The sequence below is a fragment of the Triticum urartu genome, chromosome 2, assembly GCF_003073215.2.
Source record: "Triticum urartu cultivar G1812 chromosome 2, Tu2.1, whole genome shotgun sequence".
Lineage (NCBI taxonomy): Eukaryota > Viridiplantae > Streptophyta > Magnoliopsida > Poales > Poaceae > Triticum > Triticum urartu.
This window is the reverse complement of record NC_053023.1, coordinates 68,108,371-68,123,882: the sequence shown is the minus strand read 5'-3', so window position 1 is coordinate 68,123,882 and position 15,512 is coordinate 68,108,371. Positions and strand designations below refer to the sequence as shown.

At 40.3% G+C, this 15,512-nt stretch overlaps 1 protein-coding gene across 1 annotated transcript; it reads left to right on the top strand.

Moving 5' to 3' along the window:
• The first annotated feature begins 545 nt into the window (after positions 1-545).
• Positions 546-11,631, top strand: LOC125535825 (homeobox-DDT domain protein RLT3-like). Its single transcript, XM_048698895.1, has 18 exons — positions 546-683; positions 1,289-1,379; positions 1,479-1,697; positions 2,532-2,584; positions 3,393-3,602; positions 3,716-3,778; positions 4,531-4,747; positions 4,832-4,932; positions 5,538-5,624; positions 5,700-5,831; positions 6,796-6,936; positions 7,103-7,225; positions 7,326-7,778; positions 8,625-9,002; positions 9,113-9,763; positions 9,964-10,068; positions 10,177-10,402; positions 11,077-11,631. The coding sequence occupies exons 2-18, from the start codon at positions 1,289-1,291 to the stop codon at positions 11,097-11,099; spliced, it is 3,273 nt and encodes a 1,090-aa protein (XP_048554852.1). The 5' UTR covers positions 546-683; the 3' UTR covers positions 11,100-11,631.
• The last annotated feature ends 3,881 nt before the right edge of the window (positions 11,632-15,512 follow it).

The following is a 15,512-nucleotide window of genomic DNA, read 5'->3' as shown; positions in this document are numbered from 1 at the left end:
GTATAAAAAGAAGAAGATGAGTCTCAACGCACAAAGCAGCACCATGTTACAAAACACTAGGCCCAGTTCTTTTGCAAGATTCTCCTAGAATATGATCTCTCTTCAGCTTCTCTCAGGGTTTGTTTTACAATTCTAACTAGCCTGGTAAATGGTAGCTTCACGAATCTAAATTTGTGTTCACGAGCTTAAATGCTGAGAACAGTGACAGCACAACTGGGGAGCAACACCTGCAGCTGCAGGGGCCGACGTGGAAGGAGAACAAACCGCAGGTATTTCTCCAAACTAACCATTCGGCCATTCCCCTTCTCCAAGGGTTTAAGGGAAAACGGCGGCCCACTCGTCAGTAAGGGTTCTGGGCGTCTCTCCCCTCTCCCTCCCGCCGCCTCCATTCCCCGCCGCCAGGTTGCAGTCCCCGCGTCGCCCCTACCTCTCCTCCTCCCTCCCCCCTCCGACGACCGGCGCCCTCCCCGCCGCCCTGGAGGAGCCGGCGAGCGCGGCCCCCACGCGCCCATCCCGCCGGCCCAAGAATTCATCCGTCCCGCCTCCTCCGCCCCCCTCCCGACGGCCCTGCACTCCTCCGCCCCCCCCGGCCCCCCCCGGCCCATCCCGCCGGCCACTCCCTTCCCCCGCCGTCCCCAACGAGCCCATCCCGCCGGCTGCAGCTCTCCTTGCACCGCTGCCTGGTGAGCCTCTCCTCCTTCGGTTTTTGTTCATCACTCCGTTCTAGTTCCTCTCCTTCACATGGAACGATGGAAGTTGGATAAGATGGATGTATGTGGATGCTTAGTACATGATTTGCTTGATGGATGGATCAATGGTGCTAGGTTTTTCGTAGATGGATGGATGCATGGACCAGGCATGTAATTTCTTTGGCTACTGTGAATGCTCAATGGTACTGTGAAGGGAAGATGACTTGGTTAAAAAAAATGCTACTGTGATTACTCAATGCAACTGTGAATGGTTCTTTTTTGCTTATTTATTTGCTACTAATAATTTGAATGCTACTTTTAATGTGAATGCTATCATCAATGGTACTATCAACACCCAGTTTTAGTTCAGGGACATTACAGACATTCCAGCACACAACTCATCCCATAATCCCAGACCACAATCTTAGAAAATAACTCGACGGCTGATTCTGTGGGAAGCTGATTTTGTGAGAAGTTTCCCCAAAGCTGATTTTGGAGAATCAAAAGCTGAAAAGAACTGGGCCTTAGTGTTTTGTGACATGGTGTTTACTGTCACTCGCCTGCTTTGTGCGCTGATACCTAATTATGGTTTTCTCCAGATGATGGCCAAAGGATTTCTAGCCAAGAGCGATAATGCAGGGACAAAGAAATCTCCCCTGCAAATCCAGATGCTGGAGAGTTTTTATTCTGGTAAACATGTGCTAGTGTTTCAACCTCTTTTCCTGCTGGCATGTCTTATTTTTTTGTTGTTCAACTTTTTGTGCTGTGGCTAAAAATTTCCTGATCCAGAGGTACAATATCCGAAGCCGGAGGACGTGACAGAGTATGCGGCATCTGTTGGTTTGACTTACAACCAGGTCAGAATATGGTTCAAAGAGCGGAGGCGGAAAGAGAGGAGGCACATGGAAGCTGCAGAGGTTCACATGGAAACACAAGCTAGTGCAAGATCAAATTGGCCTAGATGTAGCAGCAGCAGGTCTTCCAATTCAAGTCAATCTCCAATGCAAGGTATTGCGGGTTTGCAGCCCGAGGATGACATTACTCTTGGTAGGAGTATGAGCCTTGTAGGAGAGAAACACACACTTCGATCACAGGTCCTATTTCCGAAGGATTATATTCTGAGGAAAGTCTTCGGCAAGGATGATCCATCTCTTGGGGGTGATTTTGATCCCCTTCCTGAAAGGGCACATGTCCATGTCAGGGGTCTGTCTCTAGTAGCACTAAAGGTTACTGAGAAAGCCATTTATCATCATAGACATATTTTTCTATCTATGTGTCCCAGTAGGTTAAGCCATGCAAAAGACCTGATTTGAAGCTTAATCAACCACACAGTTCTATTAACAACTCTGGTAATTATCTCATTTTTTGTTTGGTAAGTGTAGCACTTCTTATGTTCCATCTCAAAACACTGCTATTTGCTGTAATTATTTATTTACCATGCTATGTAAGTTGCATCCTTCTCTTTCGGCCATGCATTCCCCCATTCTTGTGTCCATCTCAAAATAATACTAATTGTGTTAACGAGTTAGCATGCTATGGAAGTCCCAACCTTTTTGTTGGGCTTCACTCATTTGTAATACGGAGATTGTATCGAGCAGCTTGTGCTTGATTGTGTTCGTCCTATTCATTTGTGCTTCAAATTGTGGTTGCTTTGTAATGGCACTAAACTAGACTTCTGAGTAAACAAGGAGAGTAGAATTAGCAGGATCTGCAAGCACCTTCAATCCCCATTTGATCTTTGCTAACACTAATGCTGCTAACATATTTTGCATACTTAATGTTCGAATTGCATTCTGTAGATGCGGTTAATACCCTCACAATATCATGTTGAATTGATCGCAGATACCACAGGACATCAATCCTACCAGGATCAAAGCGTTTTGAAGAAGAGAAAGGTATTGCTAGGTTGCTCAAGTGTTCATTTTCATTTCTAGCACAGCTTTTGTTTCCTGTTGGTGCCGTGCCTTGTCTCACTGTGTGTGGCTAATGACGACTGGTGCTTATAGTCAGTATGGTCAAGCATAATTTTTGGTTTTCAGTACCAGAGCCTTTTAGGAAAGCATAGTTACTAACTCACTATTTAGGCTAAGTACACATTTTCATTGTCGTTTCTAGCACATATTTTTTTCCTGTGTTAATCATTGTTTACCTGTTGTTGCCATACCATTTGGTGCCATCATGATCATGAGCTAGTGTCATCTTCTGTGCTGGACTGCTGGTAGTCAGTCTGATCCAGCATTATCTTTATTTTATTATCAGGCCTCTTTTTTGTAATTAGAACAATGGTTTCTGGAAACTTTTGGGCCAGGATATACAATAAGAAATCCCATGTATTTTGTGGGCCAAGAGATGGCTCTCACATTTGAATTGGTATAAAAGATTTACAGTTCCTGCCTTAGTATCACTTTTATTCAGCTATTTGCTGTAACAGTCTTTCTGAAGGCACTCTAATGTTCATTTTTATTTGTTACATGTAAGATTAGAGATCCACCGTATTTGTTTCTTAAAATTCTTGTGTTCTTTTGCCAGTTGCTGATTGACAAATTATTTTAGTGCCTGAGATGAAGATGCTGTCAGTTAAACTGACATTTTGTGCTTATTGTCCCTTTTTGTAATTGTAATCCATGTTAATTTGTTTCCATTTGTTATATTGAGACCTCTAACGTCAGGTGCCCACCTTTCTAAAAAAATGTTCATCTGCAGATCATGTCGCCTACTGCTCAGAGATCCACTTTGCCATTTGAGAACAATGATCCTGTGAGGAAGCATGGAAAGGGCAAAGGTCTAATGACAGTGTGGCATGCAATGTATTCCCAAACTGCAGAAATTCAAGATTGCTCCAGTTTCATTGATGAAAGTGGTTGCTTGAGGTCATTGAGACCATTCGAAGATTGTGGTGGAAAACTTGCCCAAGTAAAGTTGCTTATGTAATTTGATCTGATACAGCCTATGTTATTTGAAACTTGTAGTTGTATATTCTGAATTAGCAACTCAGAATTTCCTCCTTTTAACCTTATTTGGTGCAGAGACAAACTTCGCCACGGAAGAAAGTAAACAAGAAGAGTAGACCTCCACCGAGTAAAAGAAAGGTAAGCTTTATTACTTGGAGAAGTCCACATATGGAGATAATGAGCGTCCTCTAGAATGAGAATCTAGACCTGTAAAGCTATTAATTTATCATTTATGCCACTGGTTGTGTCTCACTACTCTATTTCGCCACTAGGAATTTTAACTGCTCAAAAATGCCATCGCTTTGTTAGGCACATGCTTAAAAATGCCACTGGACACCATTACTGTCAGCACAAATCTCGTTTGCCATGTTATAATGACCCAAATACCTATAGACCAACATGCCAGCTCTCCCTCTATCTCACTACAATAAAGTGTGGGTCCCACTTGATCCCAACAGCGTTCTTATTTTCCTTTAAAATTAGTCGCTTTCTTACTCCTGATAAGTGGGGTCCACACTTATCATTGTGAGATAGAGAGAGCTGACATGTGGGTATAGGGGTATTTTCGTCATGGAACATGGTCAATGAGTTTGACTTGACAATAACGATGTCTAATGGCATTTTTTAGCAAACATCTAATGGAACGATGGCATTCTTGAGATATCTAATGGCATTTCTGAGCAAGCATCTCACAGAACGATGGCATTTTTGAGCAGTTGTAACATCTAATGGCAAAACTGAGTAGAGGGACACAACTAGTGGCATAAATGATTAAAACCCTTATATATATATATATATATATATTTGCAATTTGACCTTTTTAATCTGGTTAGACGGAACTTAATCTGCCTTTTGTGTAGTATGCTAATGGTGATTTCTCGCTATTTTAGGTGCCATGTGGCAGAGCTACTGATTTGACGGAGCATCCTTCAGTGGAGTGCCATCTTTCAGTTGATGAATCAGAATCCTCAGAACTACGAACTGAACAGGCTACTTTAGTTGATGATGAGGAGCTTGAGCTCAGTGAGTTACAAGCAGGTCCTAATCCGTTAAGATGTTCAGCTCATCTTTCTTCCACTGGGAGACATGGCTGCCCCCTTTGTAAAGGTTTGCAATATCATCCTCTACCTCTTTGTTCTCATTTTTTCTAATATAAGCCAATTTACTTAAGTATTAGTGCTTCTCTTGCAGATTTACTTGCCAGGTTTCCTCCACCAAGTGTCAGGATGAAACAACCATTTCCCACAAAACCTTGGGAGTCATCACCTGAAATGGTGAAAAAGCTCTTCCAGGTTAAATGCAACACATTACTTTGAGAATACATGAGTAGTATTATCATCATTAATGGAATTTACATTACATGAAATGAAAAAAAAGCTCATTATCAGTCTGTCCAACTTCTATATTCTATTAACTTATGGAATTTACTGCATAGTGATTAGTGAATGATCATACATGTCTTATGCTGGTCGTGGAACAAGACTGGCTTCAATAATCTTTGCATACTGGTATCAATTTTGCTCATGAATCCAACCAGTAGTTTACCGGATTTAGTTGCATCTGGGCAGCAGGAATATTAGACATGTCTCCTATAATATACTCCCTCTGTAAACAAATATAAGAGTGTTTAGATCACTATTTTAGTGATCTAAACGCTCTTATATTTCTTTACGGAGGGAGTATTTGGTTATTTTGTTTGGAACATTAATGGCCTAAGCATGTTGTTAAAAATCTAAATAGCCCATATGTGCTTGGTTAACTGAAAAATTCTTTCTTCCTAAACTTATTGTTTGTGTTACTGCCGTGCTCGTAGATTTTAGTGCGCCCACCTTTCCTCTACTAGTTTTCATGTTGAAACTGTGGCCAGCATCTGTTAATTCGAAAATATTCTTGGCAGGTTGTCCGGTTTGTCTACACACATTTTGGTAGTATGGATGTTCATCCCTTTACGTTTGATGAGTTTGCACAAGCATTCCATGAGAAGGTGCAAATTTTGTTAAATCTCCCTGAAATTGGTATAATTTGCTGTATTTTCTTATTGTTCAAATGTGATCTCCAGGACTCCTCGTTGTTGGGGAAAGTACATGTCAGTCTTCTCAAGCTACTTATGTTAAACACAGAAAGGGGCAGCGGCAGTGTGTTTGTTCCAAGATCATCTAAAGATAACAGATTCTTAAGCTTTCTGAACTTTGTGAGTTTTGAAATGTGCTGTACACTTTAGTTCATTTCCAAGATAGAATTACATTGTGCTTATTCTAGAGCTATTATGCTGTGGCGTCATTTCAGCATTGTCGGACAGTTCACAGATGAATTTTGAATGAGTGGAGAAGTTAGTAGTAGGTTCATTTTATTAGTTTTCTTCAGTCTGATTGTACCTTGTTGGGTATATTTATTTATGTTGGCAGAAGTATTGGCGAGTTTGTTGCACACTGTGTAAAGTTTATAGTTCGAATATGATGCTGCATCGGAAGTCAAAGTATATGGTCTTAGACTAGTGCTGGAGTTGAGCAATTTGTCGAGCCGTTTCATTACCATGCACTTTTTTTTTGTTATGCTCCTGTTCCAGTCTACTCTGGATATCAAGTTAATGATTTCCTTGAAGAACAATATGGGCCTACAGGGTCTAATAAATGACAGCGTAGGATGAATCGGCTTTGTTTTCTAGTAGCACGAGGCTACTGACTTGTGTTCATCGTAATTCATTACATTGAGTAACAGTGATCGTGCAATAGCCAATAAGTGTGACATCAACATGATCCTTATCTTTCTATGTGGTCTGATAAATCATACTACTTTGTGTGAAGAAACTGACTATGCTATTCTTCTCATATTTACATTTATTTAGTTCCATGACTTTGTCAATTGCAGCACCAAACTTCTGTTTCAGTTGAGGTGTTCGTCTTGTCATACTTCCCATAGAATGTGGACCAGAGTCTGAGTTTCACTGAGCTAGTATTTGTCTTGCTTTCTTTTCTTATAGATTCGATGGGAGGTAACTAGATAGAATTCAGACTACTTGATGCTGCTTCATTAGGGCGAATGTCTTGAATGAATGCATAAGAGAACTGTCATCCTGCATACCTGCTTCCTGTTTGAAGAACTTGAATCTGAAAAATGCAGTAGCTAAATGGTTTGCCTCTATGTTTCTCTTTCAGGTTAGAGAACAAGAATTCAATGTGAATTTTTGGATCAAATCCCTGAATTCTCTTACTTGGGTTGAAATACTACGCCAGGTTCTGGTTGCTTCAGGTTTTGGTTCAGATCATCATATGCTGAATCGGAATTTCTTTAACAAGGTACTTAATGAGACACCTCATTATTCTAGATCTCACACTTGTATGTGTGTGCATGCCTTTCAGGTTACAGCTACCAATATTTGTATATATGCTGTAGCAATAGATCCCCCCTACAAGTACTTCTATTATGTTTCAAAGTAACATATATCCTTTTATTCAATTATAGGAAAAGAATCAAATGGTTAAATATGGGTTACGTCCTCGTACACTGAAAGGTGAATTGTTTGCACTATTGTCTAAGAAAGGAAGCGGTGGGTTAAAAGTTGCTGAACTTGCCAAATCACCACAGGTAGTTTCAGAAATGAACTGTTCATATTGATGATAGCTGGCCTTCTGTATATACTTTTGGTTGAGTATCTCCGTGGCATTTACTTGATTGTTCTTTTCAGATTATTGGTCTTAATCTCTCTGGTGCATCAGAAGTAGAGCAGCTTATTTTTTCAATTCTCTCTAGTGACATCACATTGTTTGAGAAGATTGCGCCTTCTGCATATCGTCTCCGTGTTGATCCTCGGATTAAAGGAAAAGAAGATCCTAGATCAGATACCGAGGATTCTGGAACTGTTGATGATGATAGGGATGCTAGCAGCAGTGGTGATGAATCTGATGGTCCACAAGAGAGTTATGCTGAGCATGAAAGTAGAATTGTCAGGTGGAGACAGAAGAACGTACATAAAAATATGAATAAATGCAGTGAAATTGATGAAAGTTATTCTGGAGAACGATGGCTTCTGGGGTTGATGGAAGGCGAGTACTCAGACCTAAGCATCGATGAGAAGCTGGATTGCTTGGTTGCTTTGATAGATGTTGTTTCTGGTGCTGGTTCTGTTCCAAGGCTTGAGGTAACCTTCACTCTCTTCTGGTATATTTCAATTGCAACATCTCATCTTTGTTCAAAGCATCATTGCTTAAACATTACTCCCTCCGATCCAAAATAAGTGTCACAGTTTTGAGCTAAGGTTAGTTCAAAACTGCAACACTTGTTATGGATCGGAGGGAGTACTGAACTTGCAAAACGACCATCCAGGACTTAAAGGATTATTATTCTTTTTCATTATTGTTAATGTTGCCCTGTATGAAGTTTGCTAGCTGACTATAGTGCTCTGTCTTGGTAATGTAAGTACATGAATAGTTTGGATGTTCTTAGAAGTGATCAGATGAGTTAAGAGAGCAAGGTCTCATTTTTTAGAAGATTACGGCATTATGTCAGTTCTTTTTTCTTTTAAGTCATCCAAACCCATGAACCATTTATGCAAATTTACCTCCACTGAATTTTCTTCTTCTATTGATGTGCTTTATTCACTTCTCCACAACTAACATAAATGATCACACTTATAATTGATTATCCTAAGTTCCTAACTATACTATGGTTGTGTCTCCTTACGGCTTAGGCAGAATTAAGAGAAATGGACATTTTAAGTAGATACTACTTTCACTAGGATATGTATATGGACATCTTAAGTGGATAGTGCCTGCCTTATGTTACCGTATAACTCATTTGAAGTATTCGAAGTGAAAAATGCATACAATAGCCATTTCTCAGTTGTTGGGAAACTTAATCTTGGATAACTTTGTTGTGTTTACGTTCCAAGTTAAAGATCAGCCTTCATACAAATGTTCTATTCTCTATTTGTATGCCTTGTTGGAAAGCTGCAGAATCTTATATTATTGTTTTCTACCTTTCATAGGAACCACAAAGTGTCCTGTCTAGCATACAGAGAGCACAGTCGCATGCCTCAGGTGGGAAGATAAAGAAGTGTACAAGAACCATTTACCAATCTAGTGATGAGTACTTAAATAGACCAGGAAGCTCGCACAGTTTTGATTCTTCTATGCAAGGACAATCAGGAAGCCTGAGGAGTCAGGATTACATTGCTGACTCTGGAGCTAACGAATCACCCACAGGATTTGCACATCAGCCACAAATTGTTCTCTTAGGATCAGATCGCAGATATAACAATTACTGGCTCTTCCTTGGCCCTTGTAGAGCAGATGATCCAGGGCACCGTAGGGTTTACTTTGAGTCCTCAGAAGATGGTCACTGGGAAGTGATAGATTCACCACAGGTTGCCCACCTGCTTGATTTGTGCAGTATCTAAATTTGCCTCTTATTTAATCACTCGAGGTTAAACTTCCACAAATAAAGTTACTGGCTCTTTTTTTGTTTGCATTGCAGGATTTACTCTCGCTATTGTCTGTCCTGGACATCAGAGGCACCAGGGAAGCTCATCTTCTTGCATCAATGAAAAAGAGGCAATCATGTCTTTTTGAAGGCATGAAAAAACACTTGGAAGATGGGTGTGTAGTTGCGCTCACAGCATCATCTGATTCTTCTCATTCCGAGACAAGCAGTGGAAACAGATATTCACCCAAGCCAAGTAGTGGAGATGGAGCTTCACCCCTATCAGACATTGACAGTGCTTCTGTTCCAACATATCTAGCTGGTAATCTTCAAAATGCATCATCTGCAATAGGAATTGAAGTTGGGAGGAGAAGTGATGAGAAGATGTCAAAGTGGGAAAGGTTGCAAGCGTTAGATAAATGGATCTGGACTTCTTTCTACTCTTCCCTTACTGCTGTTAAGTGTGGCAAGAGATCATTTAAGGAATCACTTGTTCATTGTGATAGTTGTCATGATCTGTATTGGAGAGATGAAAAACATTGCAGAATATGCCACTCTACTTTTGAGGTTGGTTTTGATCTTGAAGAAAGATATGCTATACATGTGGCAACATGCAGGGAGCCTGAGGATTTGTACGATGTGCCAAATCATAAAGTTCTTCCTTCGCAGCTACAGGCACTTAAAGCAGCCATTCATGCTATTGAGGTGAGTACTAGAAAATGGTTGTTCTACGCAGTGTTTATTGTCTGGGATCTACGTTAAGAAACCATGATACATGGTGATTCAAAGTTGAGTTATGTTTCTGTATTGGATCGCCAGTCACTTGTTTGGTCACAAATAGTGTATGTATTTCATAGCAGCTCATTAATCATATTTTTTCCCTCATTCTGTGTGCGCTGATGTAGGCACTTATGCCTACGGCAGCTTTTGCTGGTTTGTGGATGAAGTCTTCGCACAACCTGTGGGTTAAGCGGCTGCGACGAACATCATCATTACCCGAGCTTTTGCAGGTCAGTATCTTTTTCCTGTTTACATCGTAATATCAGAACATTCATTCAGTTTCAGGTAATTTATACAGTATGTACTGGCTTTTGTTTTGCCATGTTTCTTCCCTGCAGGTTCTTGTTGATTTTGTTGGGGCAATTGATGAGGATTGGTTGTACCAAAGCTCATCAGCAGTAAGCTTTAGTTCATATCTGGATGACATTACTGTATACTTCCAAACGATGCCACAAACTACGTCTGCAGTTGCACTCTGGGTTGTCAAATTGGATGCCCTCATTGCACCTCATTTGGCACAAGCTGATTCTGGCAGAGGATTAGGCAAAGGGTTCATACAGACAAGTATGTATTTGGCTGATTCTCAATATTATGTATTCCTTCCGTTCTGATGAATAAGGCGTATTTCGTTTCGTTAAGACAATTGACCAACAATTACTCTTTTAATATTTGATTTATGTGATGCAAAATCACTATCATAACAGAGTACTAATTTTAAATACGAATCTAGTGACACAAATTTCATGTCATATAACTTTGTATTTATGGAGTAATTATTGGTCAAATGCATGTCTTAACGAAACAAAATATGCCTTACTTTTAGGAATGGAGGGAGTAATGTTTAATATGCTTATATTTGCGATTTGTCTTAATTTACTACTCCCTCCGTCCCATAATATAAGATCTTGCAAAACGATCTTATATTATGGGACGGAGGGAGTACAATCAATGCCTTTGTTCCATTGAAGCACTTGCGTTTGAAATTATTATCAGAACATCAGCCTGGAACATAAATGATTACATAAGCCCAGCAATTTAATGCCAGTATTATTCAACAGTACCAGTACTAGAAACAGTATTAGGGAAACCTTTATCTGGTATGTATGCCGTTTGTGACTGTATGCCATTGTCGTGTGTGGCTATATTATTCATTCTAGCTACTTCAGAATTTTGATGCTTATTTTTTTCCCAATGTTGGGTCATTCCTCCAATAATATTTTGTGTATTATACTATACAGGAGCGCAGGCATGCTTGAGATAGCTAGGAAGGGACTAGATGGATTATTTTGTGTGGTGCCCCAGCTGCCACTATTTTTTTTTGCATCAGTTCCAATCTTTCGATTGATGCCGCGCTTTTTCTCGAGGCGAGACGAGCATGATGCCCTTTTTTTTGCCTTCATCTTGATGCCTTCAGCTTTGAGGTTATGATCTTGAACTCTTCAGAAGCCACGGCATCTCCGTCGGATGGTCGTCGACGGTGTGTGTACAATAATGCAAACACTAAGAAATTCTTTGTTAATAATCATTGCTCCGGCTTTGTAGTTTCCTTTTTGTACTTGAAGTGGTCAGCGAGGCACCTGACTGGATAACATAATAGATCTTTTTGCCGGGTTTGCTAGGTCGGGTAGGTAGGTAGGTCTTCTGGTTGCAGGAGGACATGGCGCCCCACTGTGCTACTCTGTGCATTCCCGTTGTGCTTCAGGACATTGTAGAGCTTGTCTGCTATTGGTATTTCCTGCGTTGCATAATTTTGATCTTTATATCCAAGGGTTTGCCGTCAGGGCACTTCATAATTTTATTTCTAATCACTAAAGGACCTGGAGAAAATTAATTAGAGACAGGATGAAGCCTGGAAATGAGCATCGATTTTGCCGAATGCGGCCAGTTCAAAAATAGTGCTACAAGGACTTTACACATTTTTTGGTCAACTTTGACTGTCAGTTTGACTAAATGAAATAAACTTTGACTAAACTTATATGCTGCCCGACTTATATATTAGTATAATTGAAAGTCAAAATATATCTTGCCAAAGTGTGTGAATCTTGTTAACAGAAAATGCAGCTGAAAGGATTTTTCACTTTTTTTAGCATCATAAACTTTATTCATCAAATGATAGCCAGATCGTTTACATAATGGTGAAGAATAAAGTCAGGGATGGCAGTTTGCCAGAACTAATACAATGTTTTGCTAAATCATCCGCGGCCGAATTGACCTCTGCTACAGTGATCAAAAGTGATACTATCAAACTCCAGTGCCAGGAGGGAGCACTCGGCTATGATTGGTGTTCGAAGTAATTGCAAGAGCAAATGACAAGTAGTAGAATCGTCGTTCTCATTGATAATGAGATTACATATATATAGCCCCCGAAGGGGTACGTCCAAAGGGACATGAGACAACCGCCTCAATTAGGAAAAACAGGGATTAATAGGATTAATTAAATCCTAACACTCCCCCTAATCCATGCTTGTTAGTGTAAGTATCATCATCTTGAGAAGCTCCTCCAAAAACCCTGTGGGAAAAATATGAGGAGATAAGTGTTTGATATGTCGCTAAAACTCCTTCAAACCCAGTGGAAAAAATAAGGAGAAAATGATACAACATATAATGGTCATTATCCCTTTTAACTCAATACGAGAAAAACTCATAGAGTTTAGAGGACAATAAATGTGTCATGTATACTTACCCAAAACCCCGGTGGGAAAAACAGGAAGTATGACATATGATCTCATGTTGATATTACCTCATTAAAAACCTTTATGAGAACCTGTAAAGTAAACTCATGAAGGGAAAAAGAGTATAATATGATGCATTGAATAGGAACAATTCAGGAAGATACTTCCCCTGATTCTTGCAAAATTCGAAGCCGTTACATACCAAAACATAGAAGTTGGTAGAGACCCGCTGAACAAATCAGTCGCATTGATTTGACTTGCAAGATATGCAATATAGTGATATTGCTTATTATGTAACCTGTTTGCATCCGAGCAACACAAGAAACATTATCGTTGAGATAATGGTTGGTGGATGTAGCCATGAGGTCTGTTTCGAAGACTCTTCATGAGAGGACTACCACACCTAGTAGGAACACTAAACTTGTCTACGATCTGACATAGTGGGGATCTGATCGATGTATCCAATGATATTGGTGTTCAGATTTCTCCAAAACTGAAAAACCAAGACAAAATGTTTCATGCCTTGAAGATATCGAAAGATATTCTTGAGTACCAACCAGTGGCGGATCTACAGGGTGGACAGGGTGGGCCGCGGCCCACCCTGGGATTTTGGTACAACCCATATATATACCATAGTCCATAAGAGATTAGCAGATGGGCCAGAAGAAAAGAAACGAAAAGCCCAACAACCACAACCTCGACTCGTTCGCACAGCCGTGGACCGTGGTAGCCCGCGCACTGGCTCCCCGTCCCCAAATCCCCTCGCAGCTTCTCTACGCTCCAGCCAATCTCGTTGCCCTGACTTGCCGCCTGGATCCATGCCTCGCCGGCGACTATGCCCATCCCGCACCGGCCCGGCGCCACCGCACCCAGCCTAGTCCGCACTCGGCTATCGGCGCTTGGCAGCCGGCGTTCTGCAGCTCCAGCAGGCCAGCCGTCACGCTCCCAGCACGATTTGAGGTACCTTTGATGAGATTTCTGCTCGGTCCCCAATTTTTGTTTACTCTTACTCATTGCTCGGCATGCTGCCACCTGCCAGTACTGCTCATTATGAATTTAGGCTTGTTGTGCTCCTTTATAAATTGTAATGCAGTATTGCTGAATTCTGTCTAGGAATGTTACTACTTACAACTGAACTATTTCACTTTGGGGCAAAAAAAAAATCTATGTGGCATCTTGAGCTGTAATTTCCAAGAATTTTACTAATTACTACCAAATTGTTTCAGTTTAGGTCAAAAAATTGATACATTGTTCTCGTTTTTTGAATCAATAAATGTCATTGTCACATTGAAGAACAGAATGTCAATCATGATCACATGATTACATATACAACCCAATAACGGTGGCGCAATGGGCGCTCGCTGAGCTATGCCACGTCATTTTCCATACCAAAGGTGGAAGAATGAACGTATGCAGGTAGTCTTTGAACTTTTCAAGGTATGCAGGATTCTTTTATGCAAAATTGAGACTTATTTGAGAAAAAAATTGATTAATTTATCTTGTGCTATTGGTAAATTAATTAGTACATTCGCAGTTGTAAAAAAATATTATTAGGTTGGACCACCCTGGTTCAAAATCCTAGATCCGCCACTGGTACCAACCAATTGTGTTTGGTCGGTCCAATGGCATATGGAACGTTGAGTCCCAATATCTCATTTCCATCATCTCTTGGTCTAAATAGATCATTCTCTACATTTAGAGAATGAACTACCATGAGAGTTATGGATTGATAATATTTGTCCACAATGAATTTCTCCAATATATCTTGGATATAGACAACATAGTATACCATAATGTATAAATGAAGGTGCTCAAGTTATAGTAACGAGCGGTGTTTTGGTTTACCCAAATCCTTCATTTAAACTCCGTCATTAGATGATTACATGTGTCGTCATTGCAGACATACAAACATGCATAATCATCTTTGCAGGAGTAATCCTTTTGTATAAGGAACTCACTACGTCGGTTGTACCATATGTACCGACCACAATAAGTCGTATGGTGACTTACTAGTTTTACACAATGTATGTTGCATTTTGTATTTCGATTCAGAATTGAGATTCCATCGGAAATCAATCATATATGTCTGAATCTAGTGATCCACATGGATATGTAATCACTACATCTATCAACTGCAGAGATAGATGATTTTGTATTGCCAATGATATAAGTTACCGGAAAGAGATTCCACCTCTGGAGAATAGTTGGGTATCTGCGTGAACCCTTGTGCTACAATACTCGCTCTTTGTTTCACCACCTCATTGTTCTCAATTCTGTTTCCAAAAAAAACTGGTGTAGGTATTGCTTATGAATACCTTCCCATTATTGAGCAAGATCATTTCTACCTAGATTATACCCTTTGCTTGAGTTCAGTCCGAGTGTTGTTCACACTTTGCCATGGCCATGGTCTTTGGATCTGAATCATTTGAAAGGTTTTTGCAATCTAGTTGAGAAATGTATGTCGACAATTGTAGACTTTTGGTTATATGATTCTCCAGAATCTATATATCAATATATAGTTGATGGAAATATCGTTACCAATGGTGACTGCTCGCGATTTCCCAATGCGATTGAGTCGGGTATTCCGATGTCCCGGTCATTATGTGCACTATGACCTGGGTTGGTGGAGGTTTCCCGTCCACTGGGTGTATACTACCCATTAGGTGTCTATCAACGTGAAGTTGACTTGCATTTACTGATTCACGGGCCTTAATATCCTTACTCGCAAGAAGTTGAATCCTGATGTACTTCTGCCATACATCTCCCCCTGTTGCTTTGAACGGGGAGTGGAGTGAATTTTGTTGCTACCTCCACTCTTTCAGGCATACTTTTGCGGGATTGTAGGATTGTGTGACACCTTTATAGTCAGTAAATGAATCTGGCAGGTTATTTGCAATGTGTTGCAAATCTTCTGAACGCATGGTTCAGATCTTTGAGTACGTGGATTTAAGGCAGAAATGTGTTCAACATTCCACTAATTTCCTGGCATTCTTTATGGTACT